Consider the following 22,659-nt stretch of genomic DNA (forward strand, 5'->3'; position numbering starts at 1 on the left):
TTATCTATCTGTGCGCCTATCTATGTATTTATCTATGTATGTATCTATGTATCTCTCTCTCTCTCTCTCTCTCTATATATATATATATATATATATATATATAAAACAAGCTATTTTAATATATATTAAATACAATCTACTTATTCCTTTTGTGAAACAATGATGCAATGTCATAAACATTTTGTACATGTATAAATTATATTCAATAAAATTGTGTATATAAATTATGTACAAGTGCTGTATAATAAAAATCTTATTATATACTACTTAATGCACTCAGCATGTTTCGAAGAAGTTTCATAGAGAGAAAAATGAGCGATAGTACAGTAACAATATAACATGGTTTAAAGATAAATTAATAATTAAATGATCCCTTTTCCAGCCATATACCCACATACACCCAAAGCTCAAACTAACAATTTCTTTTTGTTTAAGAGCATTTAAGCAGAAACCATTTCTCCTGCAATCATAAGTGCTCCATATACCTTCTTAAGACGATTTCATCTCTTATCTTATCTCACAAGCTACACAGAATGTCAGACAAACCTATCCAGTCTCATATGCCCATCAAAAACAAGCTTATGCTGCAGAGTAAAAAACACCATGTACAATGAATCATTGCAACCGGACTAAAAAAAAAAAAAGGGGCGGTGTAGAAGAAGATTGTCCTTATCAATAAAGTGCTTGTGAGCATTCACGTGTGTGGGCTGAGCTCATCCCGGGCAGGTTTAGTTAGGATAGGCAGCAGACAGCTGAGCAGTGTGCTGTCTAGGGAAGTGAATTATTTACTATATCTAAAGTCTGCTGAGAACAGCACTCTACAGCCCAGGACTCAGGGTGGAGTGTGTGTGAGGGGCTAATAGTATTACACCCATGTATATGTGTGTTTGTGTGTCATAAGTTTAGAGTGATAGGGGATTATGTATAGCTATTCTGTCCATATCACAAAATAAACCACAACTGGGTCATCACCAACTCACCAATAAAAAGGATGACATGAAAAATTTATTTTATTTAGTTAAAATAATTTTATGATCTTGCCAGTACATTAAATAAAAGCTTCCGCTTAGAACACAGTGCATCAATATTACAGTAAAATCCTTTTTATTTTTACTACAGTTGATAACTGAGACACAACAAGGTTTCTGTACCAGGATGAGCTGATAATCTGACAGCAGCGATCCACCAATTTCTGAGTATTTCAGAAAGCTGTGTAATAAATTTAATTAACACAAATGTTTAGCACCTGACAACCACACAAATGAGTGTTTGATTTGTTGCATAATTCCAGTTCCCGTTTCTTGGCTAATGTTATTATATCTGCACATATCTGTGTAGCTTATCATATCTGGAATGTTTGTCATGGGTTGGGAGTGATAAAAGCAGTAAATCACAGGATCACTTTACTCATGGGCAATAAAAGGAGAATAATTGTCAGACACAATAAAAAAATCTCAAAGGTATAATATGTAACCCACTAATACTATTACCTGAAAAACAATCTGTAATCACTCATTTTGAGTTATTTTTTATCCAAGTTTAAGCTTCATCTTACTGCAATCAATCAAGATTCATCTGGAAAATTCATGCAATACCTCGCCTCCTCCAACAGGGGCCCTCACGGATGGTGTAGGAAAGCTCTGTAAACTCCAAATCCACTGCTGAACGCCGAGGCAGGTGAGAAAACCTCTGTGCCTCCGTGATGTGGTTCTCCACCTTCTTCAGGTGGGTCAGCATGGCGGCATCCGGAGGGGCTCCTCCGGCACGCTTAGTCTCCTCCATGGGAATGGAGACTGACCCCGGATCTAAAGACTTCGCAGCCATACCAAGAGCCTGGGAAATGTGAGAGAATGCAATGATGAGAAAATGGTTAGAATGTGTAAATATGGAGCATTTGTACAGACACAGAATCATAATCACAAAACTACTTTCTGCAATCAAATACCTCAATGCAATCACTTCTCACACACTTATGCAGAAGATGCCTTTGATGAGTGGTGTGTAATTTCACACTTCTGTTTGAGTCTGTGATACATATGTAAGGTTGAGCTGGAGCTCAGAAACAAGGAGGAACAGAAAGGTAACAAAATCACCATGTCTTTTGAAAGGAAACATAAATTAATCATGGTGCTCATCATTCTGAGTAAACATTCACTCATTCTAACCACATTATACTTGTTTTAATGAAGTGTATTCAGTTAGGCTAGTTGAATGGCATTATGGCGCTAACTATATTATCCTAAGGCCATCTAGAAAGATATTTTGAGCATAAATCTGTGACAGAGGAAGCATCTGCTCAGACATGAGGGTTATGCGCTTGGAGACAGTTTCAGTTAGTAGAGTAATAACCCTTGAAGCCTGTGGAATTTGATGCCAGCATCTAAAGCTTTGATGGAAACCTTTTTTCAGTTTTGCGGGGGCAGCTCTCAACGAACAAGCTGACAAGAATACAGCTGACCACCGGGTCGAGCGTCTCTCTCTATTTCAGATTAGTTCCTGAGCACTTTCCTGAGCATAATCAGTTCTATTTTTATTAATATTTAGATAAACTAATAAAAATTTTTCTTTATTTCTTAAACATTTTAGACATAACTATTTACATCAGAGCCCAAGATCCGCCCACAGTCATAAAAAAGAATTTTTTAATTATTTAGAGGTATAACCAATACATTTCAAAAGGTCTGATACAGTGTCAGTAAGGTCCAACCAAAATGTTTTTGACCTTCTGGTGGCGTCATGTACTTTGGCTGTAGTACACACCAAAAGGCCAATGTCCAGCAAATAGGATATTCAAGTAAACTTAGCAGGGGTAGATGGCTCCAACCAAAGTTTCGGGATAACCTTTTTGGTCAGATCACTCAATATGTCCTGTACCAAGGTCCAAAACAACTGGATTCGATAACAGTCCCAGAATATATGCATATATGTACCTTGACTTGCACTGCTGCATAGGTGGCAAAAGGGGTTAGACTTTCTTTTCATTTTATATAATAAACAGGTGGTGGCAAATACCTTATAGATGAACTTATAATGAATCATTTGGTGATCTGGGTTTTTTGAGGTCTATCACAGTGTTAAGTTCTCTTTCCCAGAAGCTCTCAGTCAAAATATTTGAAGTTATACTCACAATACCTCCAGAATTCATACTAGAATCTTTCCAGTTTATCATAGGATGAGGAGATAGATACACTAATACATTTTTTTATAGAATTACCCTATATTTACAAATGAAAGCTCTGACAGATTTAGTAGAATTCTAACATTTCCCTGCTGGATGTGGAAAGCTGAGGTTGTAGCTAATTCCAGAATTGATGTAAGGAGTTCCGATTACAGCCTGACAACAGTATAGTGCTGATTCATATGAACTTTCTGAATGACATAGAATATGAAAATTCTACACACACACACACACACACACACACACACGTTAGGTTGTTTTGCTATCTTTGTGGGGACTCTCCATATACATAATGAGTTTTATACTGTGCAAACCATATATTCTATCCCCCTACTACACTAAACCTACGCATCACAGAAAACTTAAAATCAGCATTATTTAGTATATTTATTCATCCATTTCCCTATAGGGACTGAGACATTTGGTCCCCACAATGTAGGTTACAGAAATAAAGAATAAAGATAGACAATTACACATACAACATAATAATAACTTCAATAGTCCTCAACATACAAGAATTGTATTACACAGAATGCAGTACTGCAGTTCTGCATGAATATCAGACTTTTAAATATAGTCATATCAGCATTTAATTAAAAATCACCACTCAGATTCAATGACACTGACATTGAAAAACCGAGCTATAGAGGTACAAACAGTACTGACAGCAACGTGGAATCCACTGGAGTTATTGTATTTCACGTCAATATAGAATGCACTTAGGCTGCAGAAGCCTCTAAACCAGTTCCGGGTGCTGTGCTTGATAGAACCCTGCCTCTCTAAAGAACCAATGTTTTCACGGTTGCCAGCTAACAAATTATACTCTTAAAGTGCTTGTATATCAATATGGTATCTTCCATTAAGAAGTGCTCAGTTTATTTTCCATTATGTCTCAAGGCACAAGAGGCTGGAGAATCAAACAAAGCTACATTTCAAAAGATATCACTGATCTAAGAATGCTCTAGAGCTCTACATGTACCGTCTGTACTGCCACTTGACACAGGTTTTCATTAAATGAAACCATTCTATCGCTGCTAAGCCTGGATGAATTACATGTACCAACAGTGGAACAAAAATCCTCACAGGTATTAAAAATCTGTAAATTCACCCAATCCGTCGTGCTCACAAATAGATCTGCAATTTATCCTCAATGCCCCGATTCATATTGAAGTGACTTACCTTTGAAAGAGTTGTCCTGAAAACTTATTTTCGATTGAATATATTCCAGCCTAATTTGGATTTCTGGTCTTTACTTGTTTAAGATGGCCAAAATGGTGCTAAACAGGATTAATTAAACAGACCAGTCTAACCAGGTTGACCAAGTGGTATATACTGTATAGTGAGGCATATTAATGATTATGTTACTTAGGAGTCTTTTTTCTTTTCTGGTCAGTAAAAGAAAGGGCATGTTTTTTGAGCACCTCAGAATGGATCAGAATTTTTTGTCTCTTTTATCTGACACACCCAATCTAGGTCTTGGGGCTTTTACAAATGAGCTGATGATATCAATGAGTTGTGTTAAATATATGAAAACATCCCAATTGTGCAGTGTTGAGGAGTGAGAACCAGTCATGAAAACCCAGTAAAACCCAATCTGGCTATTCTATCAGTCAGAGATAGGTCACTGTCTCCCTTCACTCACTGATGCTCCTCTTCACAACACAGATATAAGACAGAAAACACAATGAGCAATTATGATGGAACAATATTCACATATAAAGAAATGTAGACTGAAGCTGAAATAGCTTTCACATTCATTACAAGTGCACTCAACTTATTTTTATGGTGAACAGTCAGTTTTTTGAATACCATGCATCACATGCCCTGACATCACACGCATGCAAAACACAGGCTAGTGTGTTTATACAGGAGATCCTCTACAAGTGTTGTTGCACACAGTCTCAGAATGACATGATACCTACTTTTTTGACGCGTTGAGTTAATCAAACGTCTCTCTGGCAGTGTGTTTCCTTATAAAAATGTCCAATTCATTCCTCTGAGCTCAAGAGAATCATACGTACACACACAGGTTTCAGCAACAGCAGCGACTCCGCACTATAGTCCAGCTGAGAGAAAAGATGCTCCGTTACACGCCCGATCCCGCTCCCCTGTGACGGCGAGGATGCTCTTCTCCTTCAGAAAGCCGCTGCGCGTCACATTCATATCGTTCCTTGAAAATATACCGTGACAATTCCCATCCAAAACAAACATAACCGCTATGAATAATTAAACATATGCAGCACCCGTGTTAAACCAGGAGTTTCATTTCGGACAGCTGACGGAAGGGCAAACAGTGACTCTATCAATGCGCATTTACAGTCATCCAGAATGCGTATGGAGCTGTGTAGAGAGAAGTAGTGCTCGTCCTGTCCGGTCCTCCGGATGCTGCAGCGCAGTATGATATAGCGCGCAGTGGACAGAGGAGCCCTGGCACGCCCGGCGGTGTGTGGTACTGGGCGTAACTGCTCTCAGCCGAAATAATCCTGTGTTACACACTGAAGGACGATTAAAGATGCAGTGATGGGCTATATTTGGGCACTTAGATTAGAATGCTTTGCTTGTGTTTGCAGGTATTTCCAAAAAAATTATGCACTTTAAATTGTTTTGGGTAAATTTATGGTAAAATCTGGCAGCTGAGTGGTTGCACTAAAATAAATACAAACGATGACGTTACAGGCATTTTGGTGACTTATAGCCTATATTTGTATACTCATACCTGTATGAGGATATAATATTCAAACAATATTAAAATCTGTTATTAATATAGGAAATGTTACCCACACAAACGCAAAACGCCAATAACACATGGGATTAAAATTATGCCATAAACATAGGCTAAACCCCATAAAATGCCAAAAAAAAAGAAAAAGAAAAAAAAAGTTGCCTACATAACTGACAACAAAAATAAGAATAAGCATATTTGATAAATAAAACGTAAGTGGTTCGCGCAGGGAATTTTGGAAAAATCCACAAATAAAAGGATTCATACATGTTAGCTACTGATATATTCATAGTTTTTACAACATAGTTGTAACTATATTTTAGGCTAGAGTAATATACGCATTGCACTGCTAGGCCTATACTTTTACTCATTTCATATTTTACAATGAACATAAAAATCATGCTCTTGTTGAAACCGCAACTGTTCTCAAAACAACGTGATGGCAGACGCACATGCCCATGCTTATTGGGGTGTTGTGGGTGGTTTACATTACAAACCCCTCTGCAGGAAAGTGCGGGCAGGGCTGGCCTGGTGCCACCTTACGGTCACGGGACAGGTGGGGATCTCAATTTTCACATGATCCAAGAGAAAATTCAATCAGGTGCAACTGCATCTCCGTGTGTCAACATATCATACGATTTTTCGTGCATATCAAATAGCCAGAATTAGACTTCGCTTTTCGTGATCACTAGCAACAGGGCTGTTTTCTTTTTTTAGTGGGGCAGGGGGAGGAAAACGTATGTCAAACCTATTTTTAGGACCACTTGCTTATGAGATGGCTTTGGGGTGGAAAGTAGAGGAACGGGTGGGGATGGAGATGATGGAGACGAAAAACTTAAACAAAGGGAAATTACAGCCTATCCAGCAGCACGGGAGAATTGAGCGCGCGGTCTCTTTAAAGGCGGCACCTGCGCAGCGGCTGCTGCTGGTGCTGATGCTGCAGTGCTCGGGTTATTCTCGGTGAAACCATCGGGGTAACTCGCGTTCAAACGACGCCTTACATCATCCATGGCGGGTACACATACTGTTGCTGTTTTGATACGCTCAATTATCATATTCACTGTTTCGGCGTCAGGCTAACCTGATGTTGGGGATGGAGAGGGAAATATAATGCTTACCCTTGCAGCATATGGTTGTTTTGAAAAATCTTATTTATTTATTTATTTATTTATTTATTTTTTGCTGAAAGGGACATTTTTGTGCATGTAAAGAGACATACAGATAGCCCAGTGATTCATAGTTTTTACTTCTAAAACATTTCTTGCAATATTTTACAGTATTAGAATAAACAGTATTTTAGAGTTTATTGTCCTGTTAAATCAAATATAATTTTCACTGTAAGATAAATAGATAGATCGATAAATAAATAGAGAGATAGATAAGGTCTCACCATTTGTTTTTCCCTCTCACAAGCAGCCTTTACATAATATGCAGAAAAGATATGTGCACTGTAAGGAATTCTGACATTACATATTCTATAAACCGATTTTAGGTAATGTACTAATCTGGTTAGTTAAAGAAATTGTTAAATTAAAAATAAACAAATAAAGAGAACTATATTTTGCTGCTCAGAGACTTTCCACCTCACAAGGTATATGTAAGATCACTAGTGATAAAACAACAAGTGTCGTGTTATTTTGTGGTAGTTAATAATTAATATTTATTAATGAAATATACACAAACTTTTAAGAGGTAAATGAGGTCAGTGGTAAATGATAACATAACCACACAATCCTCACCCTCTACAGTATATTTGACATGTCATATTTCATAATATACTTGAAAGAATATGGTCACAGGTCCATGCCAAATAATTACTTTTGTACTTTCTATGTTATCATTCAACAGTTCCCAGAACCAAGCATCAAAGAACAGAAATAACAATTAATCCATGACAAAAACCTTTGCAGACCACTCCTTTCTAAGAGATAAGACCATGAAACCGATAATTTATGATCTAGAAATTGGCATGCAAAGAAAACACAGAATATAAATAGAATGCGAGGTTGTGAGAGACATTCAGACACACTGAGCAGACTGACTGGTAGAATGGCTCTGACAGCGATTACTCTTCTGTGCTTTGCAGCTTTGCTGCCTTTCCCAGGGCTGGCACTGCCTGCAGACTCAGGTGAGGCTTTTTCTATACAAAGCTGTGATTTCTGCATAAAATAATAAGAAATATGATTGAACTGAAATCCTCGCAGGTCTACCTTTCTATTGTTAGTCGGTGTGAACATTTATCTTACACCATTAACCCTAGGATTATTCAGGTAGGGTAAGGTTAGTCAAATCTAGCCTAAACCATAAACTCACCTGCCAGCAGGTTGAAGTCCTTCAAGAATGACGTAGAAGACCCCTTTGTGGATGTTCTTTTTTTGAGGCTCAGTTTGTAGTAATAAGTAATACTTATTTTATTGGTTGCAATACAAAGCAGGTAATGCAAAACAAAATAAAATCAGCTTAAGCTAAAAAAGCTCTATAATCTAGCTTTATCCAGCAATATGGAGAAGCTGTTAAGCGTCCCTCTTTAGGGTATCAGGTTGTTCTTAAAGTCTTTTACTTTTATACTTTTAGGGAAATTCCAACTTCTTGTTATTCATCAATTGATCAAGGTTGTCTTAACAACTCATGCTTACATCGGATGTTGTTTACGCTGTTGTCTCCTTCACCGAAGTCTTCAGCTCACCTCGGCTTGAGGTTGCAGCATGATCTCTTCACCCCTGTGTAACCCTCTTGTTAAGCTTTGTGGTTGGTTACAAAAGTATCAAACTAAAAAAATTAGCTTTCACAACTGTTGTTTTGTCATCTTATCTTGTAATAAACAAAGGAAGTATTGCAATTCTTAATTTCATAATCACTCAAGCATTCAAGCATATACTTAACTTGAAAGGCATTAACTTAAAAGCAAGCAAATAACATAACATTGAAACAGGTATATAGCAATATCAATGTCCAAAACACTATTAAAATATAAAGTACGAAATTTAATATGTTAATATGAATTTTACAAAGAGACCCTGTATTGTGCACAAAAACAGAATAAAGATCAAAAACAGTTTGATTCATCACAGATTTCCATTGCATTTGCAGTGCTGGCCAAGTTATTCTATATATATATATATATATATATATATATATATATATATATATATATATATATATAAAACATTTTCAGCAGTGTACTGTACTAATTACTCTTTAAAAAGTACAACATTTCTTATTAATTACTTTCTAAAGCTTTGACAGTTGAACAATACAGGGATAGAAATGGAACTGCTCTTTTAATTTTTTCAAATAAATAATATAAAACTGCATAAATTATTCTAACTGACCAAAGTATTTAAAGGGAGAATCATGTTACATTAAAAACTTACATTTCAACTTTAGACATTAAATTCTGATGTTAACTCCACTATTGTTTTTTATATTGTTATATATGTCTCTAGTATTTAATGCAATTACATAAGAAGTAACTGTAATTAAATTAGAAATAAAAAAAAGAGTAATCCCTTACTTTTACTTTTTTAAGGGAAAAGTAATTAAATTATAGTAATTAATTACTTAGTAATGCATTACACCCAACACTGCGTATCTGTAAGCACCTACATTGTAAGCACTCTAAATTACCACTGCATGTGTTTGATATTCGAGCTATATAATGCCCTTTCTTTTTCTCTCCCAAACAGGCAAGCTGGAACAGGTCCCTGTTAAGGTGACCGTTATTAATGATTTCACAAATGAGGTTCTTTCCTACTCCACCACTGTGACAGAGGAAGGGCTGATGTTTAGTGCCTTAAATCAACTGCAGGACACCAGCAACGATTTCAAGTATTCCTCAAAATTTTACTGAATTTACTGAGGTTGAATTTAATTTTTGTGCTAATTTTGATATATTTCTGTTTTAACAATAGATTCTCATACACTATTCACAAAACCTTGGGCATATATCTGGAGAGTGTAAATGGATTGGCTGGATCTGATAAGGACCAGACATACTGGGAGCTTCTGTCTGAGAAAGCAGGAGTTATAACCCGACTGGAAGTGGGTAAGGGAAAGAAGTTAATTATATAATGGGGTGGAGCAGGAAATTTTAATTTAATTTACAACACAAAATAATTAAAATTGCATTCAAATAGGATTAGGGCCAAGCATTAATCTCGAGATTAAAGTTGTTAAATTTCGAGAAAAAAATTGTTAAATTTCGAGAAAAAAGTCGAGATAAAATGTTGAGAATAAACTTGTTAAATTATGAGAAAAAATGTCGAGATAAAATGTTGAGAATAAAGTCATTAAATTACGAGAAAAAAGTTGTTAAATTACGAGAACAAATTTGTTAAATTATGAGAAAATTGTCGTTAAATTGAGAAAAAAGTCGAGATAAAATGTTGAGAAAAGTCATAAAATTATGAGAAAAAAGTCGTTAAATTACGAGAACAAATTAAATTACGAATTTTTTTCTCATAATTTAATGACTTTATTCTCAACATTTTATTACGACTTTTTTATCGAAATTTAACACGTTTTTTCTCGAAATGTAACAACTTTAATCTCGAGATGGTTTTATTTTTTATTATTGCTTGGCCCTAATCCTCTTCCGTACAAATACCTCCTTTTTAAATATAAATTATTATTTATACTCTGGAATGCCTCAATGTTTTGCAGGAATTGGCTGCTACCAACCCCAGAGAGATGAGAATATGATCCTGAGGTTCACCACTTGGGCCAAAATATAGTTATATTTAGTGGTTTAAATGTTACTGCTGAATTAACTCCACATCTTGTTTAAGTCATCATCAATGTAAAGTTTAAGTGAGTGGATAAACTCATAATTTCATTGTATCTACATTAGTATAATAATACTCTAATAAACATACAAAGAGATAATGGAACTGAAATGCCTGAAATTGAATAATTTGATTCAAATGAATAATGTACATTACCAGTACAGTGTTCAACACTACCTCTTTACCATGGCTTATGCTCAGAGGGTAACCATATTAAGGGTTCATCTCTGTACTGAACACAGATCAGGGAAAAACAGTCAGTGATTTACACATAGGTCTCTTTTACTTAAAGGTGCCCTAGAATCAGAATTTGAATTTACCTCGGCATAGTTAAATAACAAGAGTTCAGTACATGGAAAAGACATACAGTGAGTTTCAAACTCCATTGTTTCCTCCTTCTTATATAAATCTCATTTGTTTAAAAGACCTCTGAAGAACAGGCGAATCTCAACATAACACAGACTGTTACGTAACACTTGGGATCATTAATATGTATGACCCCAATATTTGTATAATGCTAGCCCATTCGGCGCATTAGACAAGGAAAGGCAATATTAAAGTCTGGATCTGTGCACAGACAAGATAAGCAAGCAAGAACAACAGCGAAAAATGGCAGATGGAGCAATAATAACATGATCCATGATATCATGAGATTTTTAGTGATATTTGTAAATTGTCTTTCTAAATGTTTCATTAGCATGTTGCTAATGTACTGTTAAATGTGGTTAAAGTTACCATCGTTTCTTACTGTATTCACTGAGACGAGAGTCGTTGCTATTTTCATTTTTAAACACGTGCAGACTGTATAATGCATAAACACAACTTCATTCTTTATAAATCTCTCCAACAGTGTAGAATTAGACGTTAGCCACAGAGTACAGCCTCGAACTCACACAGAATCAAACGTAACCATCTAAATAAATACTTTACTCACATAATTCGAAGCATGCATACAGTATGCATGACGAACATCTTGTAAAGATCCATTTGAGGGTTATATTAGCTGTGTAAACTTTGTTTATGCAATGTATAGTAGCTTGTGGGGCAGAGGGAACGCATCTCTTATGCTGCGTTCACACCGAACGCGTCTGGGGCGTCTGAGGCGTCTGACTTACATGTTAAGTCAATGCAAACGCGCGTCTAGAGGTCCTGCGGCGCGAATCAAGCGTCTAGCGCGGCGCGAATCGGCCGTTGACGCGCGAATGGCGCGGCGCGAATTGAGCGTTCACGCGGCTGACGCGCGAATTGAGCGTCTGACGCCCAAACGCCCGAGTTGAAAAATCTGAACTTTAGCGTAAATTCGCGGCGCGTTAACCAATCAGGGACTCTGCTTTGGTAGTAACGTGTTTATTCAGTGATGCCAGAGACCAGAACAAAGATGTCGCTGTGTGTAGCCACCCTGAGTTCTGTGATGTGTCATTATATTTTTATCGAGACAGGAATAAAAAGGAAGAGAATAAGCGAAGAAATCGGAAAATCTGGTTAGTTGTAAAACTTTTTGCATGATTTTAGCCGTTGATAATAGCTTCTAGCTAGCAAAAGTCGGCCGGCATAACCGAGTTAAATTGCCGCTACAGGTTTCCAACTGACGAGATTATGTGTTTATTCAGAGGATCTGTGCAGAAAGAGATGAAAGCCCCTCCCATGACGCGAATTCGCGTCTGAACACACTTTGTTTAGACGCGCGAATTGAGCGAATTTCACGCGCGTCTGAAGCGTCTGACTTCAAAATGTTCAAGCGTCCAACTAGACGCGTCTGGCGCGAATTTGACGCCCCAGACGCGTTCGGTGTGAACGCAGCGAAAAAAATCGGTGCATAGTTAATGATGCCCCAAAATAGGCCGTTAAAAAAATTAATAAAAAAAAAATCTATGGGGTATTTTGAGCAGAAACTTCAGACACATTCAGGGGACACCTAGGACTTATATTACATCTTGTAAAAAAAACAATCTAGGGCACCTTTAAAGTCCAGAGATGCACGAAGAGCCTATATTCAGTTTGAGAAGTTGACTGATGGACGGACAGACAGAAAGATGTTTTCATTAAACAGTGAGACAGTCAGTGAAACATCTCAGGAATTGAAATGAGTCCATGGCGGAAGTTTTTACAGTACACTCCTTTGTAAGGTATGATAACAGACAAACCAGGCAGACTGGTAAAATGGCTCTGACAACAATTATACCTTGTGCTTTGCAGCATTTCTAAGACTGGGGCATTTTTACATATGATACATTGAGGAAGCTGAGTGTAGTCTAATTTAACGCTATAATGTTTTTATTTTCCAAGGTAATGGATTTCCAATTATACTGAGCTCTAAAACATTTTTACAATTTTTTTTTTTTTTTTGCATTCATACTTTATTTGCAGCATATTTTTTAAAATGCTAGCACATTGCTTTCAAAACTAATGAAAGCACATTCAAATCAGAGTGCGATACTCGCAGAATACTTACAATGAAATTAAATAATTATTCCAAAAACAATTGCAATTTCAGCCAACTTACAGTCTCCAATTCACCTGTTCTGTATATCTTTGGATCAGGGGGTAAACCCAAAGGAAATCAACGTCAACATGGAGTGAACATACAAACTCCACACAGAAAGGCCTCCTGGCACATTTCTCATTCTTTATGCTGTAATACAGTCAGTAAAATGAAAATATCTTATAATGAAATACTGATTTATGTGAAAAATCATTCAAACTTTACAGATAAACATTCCTCATGTATGTAATGCTCCCTGTTGTTAATGTTTTTAAGGTCAGTGTGTTATGAATGACAATTATGCTTTCTGAATGAAAAAGTTGCCAGTGTTATGGTGGAAGGAGCTTAGTTTGAGAAATACAATGCACAGCATAAATGAGTACACCCCCTCTGAAACTTCTGAAAGTCAGCAATTACTCAAATACTTAGAAGACATGTTAGGGTTCTTTAGAGATATAATGGTCCAGCAAGTCTGCTTAATCAATTACCAAAGAAGCATGTCAAAATTATTCAGGAAAATAAGATTTTCTTATCAAGGTGATAAAATGTTGTGTAGCAAAAATGAGTACACCCTCCTAAAAGTTACTAAATAAAACAAAATAAAAATTCTGGTGTAAGTTTAAGGCAATGTTTGATCAACAGGTAAGTATGTTGAACCAAGACATTTAAAGATGGGTAATTTCTTGACAATTAAAAGTGTTATAGCCCACTGATTCATTCTCAGACTTAATGCTGACAACAATGGAATCACTTGGGAGAGAGACTTATTTCTTAGCACAAAAGAGGACAGTGGCACAAGAGGATTACCAAATCATTGTTTTAAGTGTGAAAATATAGCAAAAGTAACACAGAAATTCAAAAACAATGGACTTGTGCCAAGGCCCCTGAAAAAATCAGGCCTTCATTTTCAGCTTTCATTTAGTGATGAGTGATTTTTTTTTGCTAGACAAAGAGCAGGAGAAATACCAAACGAGTGTCTCAGAGCCAGCAAAAGCTATGAAAAGTGTAACTGTTTATCTCACAGAGTAAGATGCAGCCTGCAGAAACGACATGCATGGTTGTTGTTCTCACTGGAACTACCAACTGTACCCAAAGCACAATAAAGTGAATTAGCCATTTCCAATGCCCATATTTACAAAATATAGATTATGGGAATCAATACTCTGCTCTCATGAGACCAAATCAATCATTTTGGATCTAACAGCATCCAAAATGTTGTGGTGTTGCTAGAGGAGGAGTACAGTGAGAAGTGCCTGGTTCCCACAGTAAAGTTCAGTGGTAGTAAAGCTCTTATATAGGGATGTATGAGTGCTGAAGGTGTGAGGGAGTTGTGCTTTATCAATGCTGTCAAGAATTCCCACACCACTGTGTAATTTAATACACAAACTTGAAACAGAAGATGTTACCCTTTCCTCATTCCCTGCATTGTTGGGCATTTTTTCAACATGACAATGAGGATATGCAAGGTGATAACCCTTCTGTGGACCTGTATTGCACTCAGTCTTAACACACTTGAGCATTTGTGGGGGATTCTGTAGAAACGAGTTGAGCAACAATCCCCATTAAAGATCAGGGCATTTAAGGAGCTCATCATCCAGGAGTTAAACAGTACAGATGACAGATTTGTCATGAACTTGTACACTCCGTGCCAAGAAAGTATATTCAAAATTATGGAGGGCATACTAAGTACTAAAATATTACACATTTGTTGAATTAAATTTAGGGTGAACTTATTTCTGCAATCCTTAATTAAAAAAAAAAAAATGGCTAATTTACTTATTTTATGGCTTTCAATGACATATATTTCTCAGTTTATATTATGTACATGTTTAATACATTTTAGTTTTGCCATCTTTTCATGAATTGTATTAGTGATCATAAAGAAAATACATCTTTTGTATTTTGTTCAAAGGGGGTGTGCTCATTTATGCTGTGCACTGTATATGAAGTGTTTTGTTGGTCTTGAGTGAGTTTTGGAGGTGTGATTAACTGTTTGGCCAAAATTCATGCTAGCAATTCAGACTGTACTCTAAAAAATAGTTCTTTGGCGGAACATGATTCAGTCATGGACAGTGGTTCTACATGGCCAAAACAAGTAAAGCCAAATAGAATCAACCATGTACAACTAACTAGCATCAATTGTGTTCATTTAACTTGAATGATTCTAGTTCAACTTAAATAAATTGTTTTCATTTAAAGTGACATTCAAATAATGCTTCGTTTAGTCCTGAGATTTACATAAACTAAATATAACTTTTCTTAACATGTGTGATGTTTGGTGCTGGCAGTCCAGAAGTGATACTGGTTTCACCCAGAACACTGCTATAGTGGTGGCTTTATATTTAAAGCAACTTGAATGTTTGTTAGCAGGTCCTCAGCCCAATCACAAGCTCCATACTTTACCACAATGATAACCCCCAAAACAATGAACTAACAGAAACTTTTAAATCCCAACATAATAGAACATTAAAGATTAACAAGTGTCCATTTTCTAATCTTGCTAAAAAATGAATAAAATACTAGTTTATTTCAACATTTATTCTTCCAATTCAGCCCCTTTGCAAAGCAAGAAAGAACTGTTTGATTGGGTTACTTGATAGAAATGTTATGTCTTTCTTCTGTTTCTTGCTCAAGACACATTAGAGAAAGTACTTTAAAATCCTTCATTTGAAACTAAGACAATTTCAAATTGAAATTCAAACATTGCAAATTGCAAAAAGTAATTTTATGAACAATGAATCAATGTAACTTTAATTATTCCATAATCTCTGAGGAAACTAAGACACTTTTAAGACTAAGATCTGACTCAATGCTTGTCTTGTCAGTGTATTACAAAAGGTTCAGGAAGTGAGCCTTGGGAAGTCAGATTTGTTTGTCATCTCCATTTCTTCATTGTTCGTCATGTTTCCTCATATTTATTGGCTAACCACTCCTTTTAAAAGGTATGAATTTCCCTGAAATAATTAGAAATTGCAAGCAGAAACATTTGAGAGAGACATTCAGACAGAATGGCTCTGACGGCGATTACTCTTCTGTGCTTTGCAGCTTTGCTGCCTTTCCCAGGGCTGGGAGACTCTGGTGAGTTTTCTTATATAAAGACATAAATTCTGCTTAAAACAAGGATACAAATTATTGAATTCAAATCCTTTCAGGTCTAACTTACTAAATAACATTTCTAAAATATGTAGGAGACTGAAATCCATGATTCATTACAAATTATCCAAATTATACCACAGTATTTGTTATTAAAGCCACAGTTTGTGCTGCTATTCTCTGAACTGTCTTGCTTGACTGCTTAACTGCAGTCATTTAAATAACACCTGCAGTTTTCTAAATAGGACCCTTTCTCTGTTTGTTGCTCTCTTCTTAACAGGAGAACTGGACATGGTGTTGGTTAAGGTGGATGTCACTAATAAATTCACTAACAATACCGTCTCCTACTCAACCACTGTGGCAAAGGGAATGCCGATGTTTGGGGTCTTAAATAACCTACAGGACACACAAAGCTTCAGGTATTGCATTAACTTTTATCAAATTACTGTGGTTTAATGCACTTTACATGCAGTAGACCTAATGCAAGTATAGTATAGTATAGTATAGTATATCCACTGTGGAACACAAAAAAAGAATCCATGTAACTATGATATACAGCTTAATATGACTGAGATGCTTTTACAGTCAGACCTGACTCAAGTCTTGTCTTCTAAGTCTATTGTACAAAGTTTAAGACAATAAGGAATTTCTTGAATTTAGAAATAAGATTTTTTTGGTGCTAATTCTGCTACCTTTTTTTCCTATTAGATTCACATACAGCATTAATAAAAGCTATGGCATATTTCTGGAAAGTGTGAACGGACTGGCTGGGTCTACCGCAAACAAAACCTACTGGGAGCTTCTGTCTAAGAAAGGAAAAACTGTCACTTGGCTGAACGTGGGTAAGTGTTTGAGTTTAATTATATAGCATGCACTTATATGCCACAGTCTGTTTTGTGAAAATACGGATTTGTGAAAATACAATAGAGCATGAAAGTAACTTTTTCAATTAATTCATTATTTTGATTTCTTTTATTTTACAACACAACATATATAAAATATTATTTTCTTCAATTTTTTTTGCAGGAATTGGCTGCTACCAACCCAAGAAAAATGAGATTTTCATTATGAATTATACCACTTGGGGCTAAAAATAGATCAGTTGTATCTTCTATCAATCATCAAGTAAAATAATAATCTAATAATTTCATTGTATCTACAGTATAATACTCTATTAAAATCACTGAGCACTGCTGGAACTGTTTCTCTGATCTTTCCACAATTGTGACTAATTAAGGTACAATCAAATAGCGTACACTACCAGTCTCCATTTTCATAGATAATCAGATGCATAAAATGCCAATATATTCAGGGTTGTTTTTTATTTTGCATGTCAAACTAAAATACTTGTCTCTTTACATTCAAATTCTATGTTGTTTCCATAACTCATATGAGCATAATGTCTTCATATGAAAAAAGGATAAAGAGATTCACTGTCTTCTATCCTGTAGAAGCTGAGAGAACAAACACAAACATTGATTTTACAACATTGTTTATGTTATTGCTGTATTTGCCACATTTTTTTAACTAGCAGCCATTTAAATGACTCTATGAAACATACCACAGGGAGTGAAGCAGTCACAGTCGCAGTAGTTGCAGCGTGTAAACCAGCGCTTCCATCCTGGTTCTTTAGTCCTGCAGTTCTCAATGCGACTGCATTTATGGTTCAGAGGAACGGCATAGCTTTTAGCATCAGGACAGGTGGATGAACACGTCCCGTCAATGTCCTTCTCATTGATCTCAACCCGGCCACGATGACACACTCCTAATGTCACATACAGGAGGAGAGCAAGAATTGAAATTCACAGCCAATCAAATTCATCACACAACCCAGACTTTGACCTAAAGTAATGATTTAACTATAAAAAAAAATAGCAGAACATGAACAAACTTAATACATGTAAACACTTTTCATGAAAAAATATTACATATCAATAGACATTTCATGTTACAGATGATGACTATTTTTTACACTGTAAAAAATAAGGCCCAATACTGTGTTAAAGAATTTTCCTTTTTTTTTATTTTTTTAAATCAACACCTCTCACATTAACAGGACTGACTAAAATGAAAAACTTTAGCTAGTGTTCAATCTCTCATATACTGAGACTTAAGACAGAACAGGTCTAGTATTCATAAACTGAGTTTTTCTGGGTAAATCCGTAATTTGTGTGCAACGTTCAGCCAGACAAGGACTTACTGAGGCAGGACGGTTTGGGCGTCCATTTCCCACTGGACTGGCAAGCTCGAGCAGGATCTCCAACCAACACAAACCCTGGCCGGCAGTCATACCGCACCACAGAACCCACCCACCAATCACTCCCATACACCATCCCGTTAAAGTCCACATCAGGTTCTCCACAATTCACTAGGGCAAAAAAGTTTAATAGATAAAGCTCATGAAACAATTGAAAAGTTACAGTGTACACAGAATAAATCAACAGAATAATCATAATATATTCTGTGTGTTTGTGGAAATGCCACAAAATCAAAAATGCAGTGCATTTCATTAAAATAATGATTGGTTGTACCTCTACAGAGGGATTTGTATCCCACCCAGCAGCAGTCTGAATCTCCACAGTTGTCTCTCTTTAGCTCACTGTGTCTGCCCTTACACCCTCCAAAACAAAGCGGGGCTGTCCCAGACCAGTAAGTGTCTCCCAGTTCATCCTCCTGTTCCACCTCTAACAGACCTGAGGGACATAGTGAAGTCTTTAGTGGTCAAAATCATATTTTCAATGTACACTATTTCTAAGATTTTATTCAATTTGTAAGCTTAATTTAGATATTTTGCTCATTCATGAATAAATGAAATGCTCCTCCTACCACTTCCTAGATCTTCCTCCACAGCGCTTCGTTCAGTAAATGCAGTTATAGGCACTTGCGTGAACACCCTATGCATGGACCCCAGAAGCAGCAGGAGAAGAGCTCCTAGTTTCATGGTGTTTTGATGGTAATGCTTCTCCAATGCAGAAAAGTCTATATCTGTTCAGTTCTCCTCATCTAAATGTCCTCCACTCATTGTCCACTCAGCAATAACTTGTTCATTTGTCTCATATGTAATTATTTAAATAAAACCATTTAAAAAAAAAAAAAAAAATCAAATGTATTGTTTACAGACTATTTTCAAGAACCTGTTTTATAGACGGAGCGAGACAGATGGAAAGAAATGGGAAGTGTTGCATCCTAGCTTACACTAAGCCCCTAACGCAAACTAATCTTTTAAACTCTGCTAACACACCAGCGATTATCACCAGGGGAGAGAGAGATTATAGAGAACAGGAGAGAGCAATGGGAAGGCTGATTTGCAGTTTAGCTTAACTTTCAGTTGTTCTGATTGTAAATTTCATGTTTTTCACATTCAAGTTTTTCACACATGTTAGAGATGAATCTTTTCCAATGTGCTGAGTGTTTAGTATGCTTGAGATCTGCAGTGTAATTACTGTAATGTCATAGTTCTGTGAAAAGCGCCCAAACACTGACCTCTGACTGCTGCAGTAATGCATAAACTTCTGTCTAACCCAGCACAACCTGCCTGCTGACTCCTCTCCTGAGAGATTCAAACAAAGAGGACCTATGAGTACCGTTTTTACAGTCATACACCTAAGAACAAAGTGGATTATCCTCTGAACACACTTTACTTACCTGAATATGACCTGAACATATCTGAATAGACAACAAATATACAGGTGCTGGTCATATAATTAGAATAGCATCAAAAAGTTGATTTATTTCACTAATTCCATTCAAAAAGTGAAATATTATAGAATATTGTGAAAAGGTTCAATACTGAAGACATCTACTGCCACACTCTAATCAGCTAATTCACTCAAAAAACCTGCAAAGGCCTTTAAATGGTCTCTCAGTCTAGTTCTATAGGCTACACAATCATGGGGAAGACTGCTGACTTGACAGCTGTCCAAAAGACGACCACTGACACCTTGCACAAGGAGGGGAAGATACAAAAGGTCATTGCAAAAGAGGATGGCTGTGCACAGAGCTCTGTGTCCAAGCACATTAATAGAGAGGCGAAGGGAAGAAAAAGATGTGGTAGAAAAAAAGTGTACAAGCAATAGGGATAACCGCACCCTGGAGAGGATTGTGAAACAAAACCCATTCAAAAATGTGGGAGAGATTCACAAAGAGTGGACTGCAGCTGGAGTCAGTGCTTCAAGAACCACTACGCACAGACGTATACAAGACATGGGTTTCTGCTGTCGCATTCCTTGTGTCAAGCCACTCTTGAAAACCAGACAGCGTCAGAAGTGTCTAAAGACACAAAAGACTGGACTGCTGCTGAGTGGTCCAAAGTTATGTTCTTTGATGAAAGTAAATTTTGCATTTCCTTTGGAAATCAGGGTCCCGGAGTCTGGAGGAAGAGAGGAGAGGCACACAATCCATGTTGCTTGAGGTCCAGTGTAAAATTTCCAGTCAGTGATGGTTTGAGGTACCATGTCATCTGCTGGTGTTGGTCCACTGTGTTTTCTGAGGTCCAATGTCAATGCAGCTGTATACCAGGAAGTTTTAGAGCACTTCATGCTTCCTGCTGCTGACCAACTTTATGGAGATGCAGATTTCATTTTCCAACAGGACTTGGCACCTGCACACAGTGTCAAAGCTACCAGTACCTGGTTTAAGGACCATGGTATCCCTGTTCTTAATTGGCCAGCAAACTCACCTGACCTTAACCCCATAGAAAATCCATGAGGTATTGTGAAGAGGAAGATGCGATATGCCAGACCCAACAATGCAGAAGGGCTGAAGACCACTATCAGAGCAACCTGGGCTCTCATAACACCTGAGCAGTGCCACAGACTGATAGACTCCATGCCATACTTTTCATGTTCATACTTTTCAGTTGGCCAAGATTTCTAAAAATCCTTTCTTTGTTTTGGTCTTAAGTAATATTCTAATTTTCTGAGATAATGAATTTGTGATTTTCCTTAGTTGTCAGTTATAATCATCAAAATTAAAAGAAATAAACATTTGAAATATATCAGTCTGTGTGTAATGAATGAATATAATATACAAGTTTCACTTTTTGAATGGAATTAGTGAAATAAATAAACTTTTTGATGATATTCAAATTATATGACCAGAACCTGTATACACAAACAATTAAGTTTTTTTTTTTTTTTTTTTTTTTTAAATATCTTTGAAATAAGTCTCTTATGCTCACCATTGCTGCATTTGCTTGATCAAAACACAGTAAAAACAGAAATTACTACAATTTTAAACAATTTAAAACTTTATTCCTGTGATGGCAAAGCTGATTTTTTAGCAGCAATTACTCCAGTACACAGTGTCAAATGATTCTTCAGAAATCATTCTAATATCCTGATTTGGTTCTCATGAATCAATGTTGAAAACAGCTGTGTTACTTAATATTTTTTGTGGAAAGCTTGATACATTTTCAGAATTCTTTGATGAATAACAGCATTTATTTGAAATAGAAATCTTTTGTAATTTTTTTTCTTTACTGTGACTTTTGATCAATTTAATGCATCCTTGCTGAAAAAAAATCTTTAAAAAAAATAAAATACAAACCTTGATATGAACCAAACCCTTTGAAGAGCAAGACATAATTTCTGCTCGCAAGCAAATGCAAATGTTTAAAAATGAAAGAAAAACAAAACAAATAGGACAAAAATGTACTGAAATAACTGCCATTGTTTATTTGGGTCATTTAGTTTAGTTTTCCTTCTCAATTAGATTATTAAAACTCAATGGCAAATAAAAGTCCTATTGAAAAGGTGTAATTTAATGAAAGGTCAAAACTATAAAAAAAAATATGATAATTTATTTTAAAACTTTTTTACTTTTGATAGAAAAGTGGCAGAAATCTGTACCCACCAGAATGGGCCTTTCTGCAGATTCTCTGATGTCCTGATGGCCTACATATAAAGTTGAAAAATAAATTAAACAGAGGTGTTGGTCAGTTTGAAGCTCAGAAGCACTTCCAATTAGACTTCAAAACAAGCAATTTGCCACATTGTAAAAAAACTATACACTGTAAAGATTCCTCCACAGAGAACTGTCATTCTCCCCTCACATTAACACTGAACATAAAAAGAAAGCTGATTAAATTGTTCAGTAGGATTAAACATTTTCGTTCACCTTTACCCTCTTCTCTCTCACACACCCAAACAGTAAAATGTTCAGCCAAAAAAAAGGTGTCATTTAATCACCCAAATGTTGTTCCAACCCGGTATTTTCCTTCTTCTGTGAAACACAATAAGAGCTCCTGCATGAGTGTCTGTGGGTGTGTATGTTTTCTCTACAAGGAAGGTTGTTTTGTGTGTCATGCCAGACAAAATAATACTGTGTCAGAAGGACATAAGGGTGAGTAAATATCACAAAAATTGTCCTTTTTGAGTGAACCATCTCTTTAAGCAATTCA

General features: G+C 36.3%; 4 protein-coding genes across 7 annotated transcripts in view; 2 read left to right on the plus strand and 2 right to left on the minus strand.

Moving 5' to 3' along the window:
* The window catches only part of abcg4a (ATP-binding cassette, sub-family G (WHITE), member 4a), a 33,365-nt gene extending 24,305 nt beyond the window's left edge, over nucleotides 1-9,060 (minus strand). The window contains exons 1-2 of one of the 3 annotated variants that reach the window (XM_067407420.1): nucleotides 8,214-9,060; nucleotides 1,596-1,833 (exon numbers count right to left, since the gene is read on the minus strand). In XM_067407420.1, coding sequence (XP_067263521.1) covers nucleotides 1,596-1,824 — 229 coding nt within the window. In that variant the 5' untranslated portion in view covers nucleotides 1,825-1,833; nucleotides 8,214-9,060. Of the gene's footprint in view, nucleotides 1-1,595; nucleotides 1,834-5,100; nucleotides 5,557-8,213 lie in introns of those variants that run through there. The other 2 variants (XM_067407419.1, XM_067407418.1) reach the window with 2 other exon arrangements.
* tcnba (transcobalamin beta a) lies at nucleotides 7,881-10,790 on the plus strand. Its single transcript, XM_067407422.1, has 4 exons — nucleotides 7,881-8,028; nucleotides 9,587-9,728; nucleotides 9,812-9,945; nucleotides 10,563-10,790. Exons 1-4 carry the CDS (start codon nucleotides 7,899-7,901, stop codon nucleotides 10,631-10,633), a joined length of 477 nt encoding a protein of 158 aa, XP_067263523.1. The 5' UTR covers nucleotides 7,881-7,898; the 3' UTR covers nucleotides 10,634-10,790.
* A 5,306-nt stretch (nucleotides 10,791-16,096) lies between these two features.
* tcnbb (transcobalamin beta b) lies at nucleotides 16,097-17,458 on the plus strand. Its single transcript, XM_067407205.1, has 4 exons — nucleotides 16,097-16,244; nucleotides 16,540-16,678; nucleotides 16,968-17,101; nucleotides 17,286-17,458. The coding sequence occupies exons 1-4, from the start codon at nucleotides 16,175-16,177 to the stop codon at nucleotides 17,348-17,350; spliced, it is 408 nt and encodes a 135-aa protein (XP_067263306.1). The 5' UTR covers nucleotides 16,097-16,174; the 3' UTR covers nucleotides 17,351-17,458.
* A 115-nt stretch (nucleotides 17,459-17,573) lies between these two features.
* si:ch211-117m20.4 (CUB and sushi domain-containing protein 1) lies at nucleotides 17,574-22,656 on the minus strand. 2 transcript variants are annotated; one of them, XM_067407203.1, is made up of 7 exons: nucleotides 22,448-22,656; nucleotides 22,113-22,153; nucleotides 19,743-19,809; nucleotides 18,791-18,952; nucleotides 18,460-18,627; nucleotides 17,821-18,024; nucleotides 17,574-17,713 (listed from the first exon to the last, which is right to left on the minus strand). In XM_067407203.1, the coding sequence occupies exons 1-7, from the start codon at nucleotides 22,641-22,643 to the stop codon at nucleotides 17,700-17,702; spliced, it is 852 nt and encodes a 283-aa protein (XP_067263304.1). In that variant the 5' UTR covers nucleotides 22,644-22,656; the 3' UTR covers nucleotides 17,574-17,699. The 2 variants fall into 2 exon arrangements, with proteins under 2 accessions (XP_067263304.1, XP_067263305.1); XM_067407204.1 differs by having other exon boundaries at nucleotides 19,086-19,809; nucleotides 22,113-22,590.
* Between the last annotated feature and the right edge of the window lie 3 nt (nucleotides 22,657-22,659).

This window comes from Chanodichthys erythropterus, chromosome 13, assembly GCF_024489055.1.
Source record: "Chanodichthys erythropterus isolate Z2021 chromosome 13, ASM2448905v1, whole genome shotgun sequence".
Classification (NCBI taxonomy): Eukaryota; Metazoa; Chordata; class Actinopteri; order Cypriniformes; family Xenocyprididae; genus Chanodichthys; species Chanodichthys erythropterus.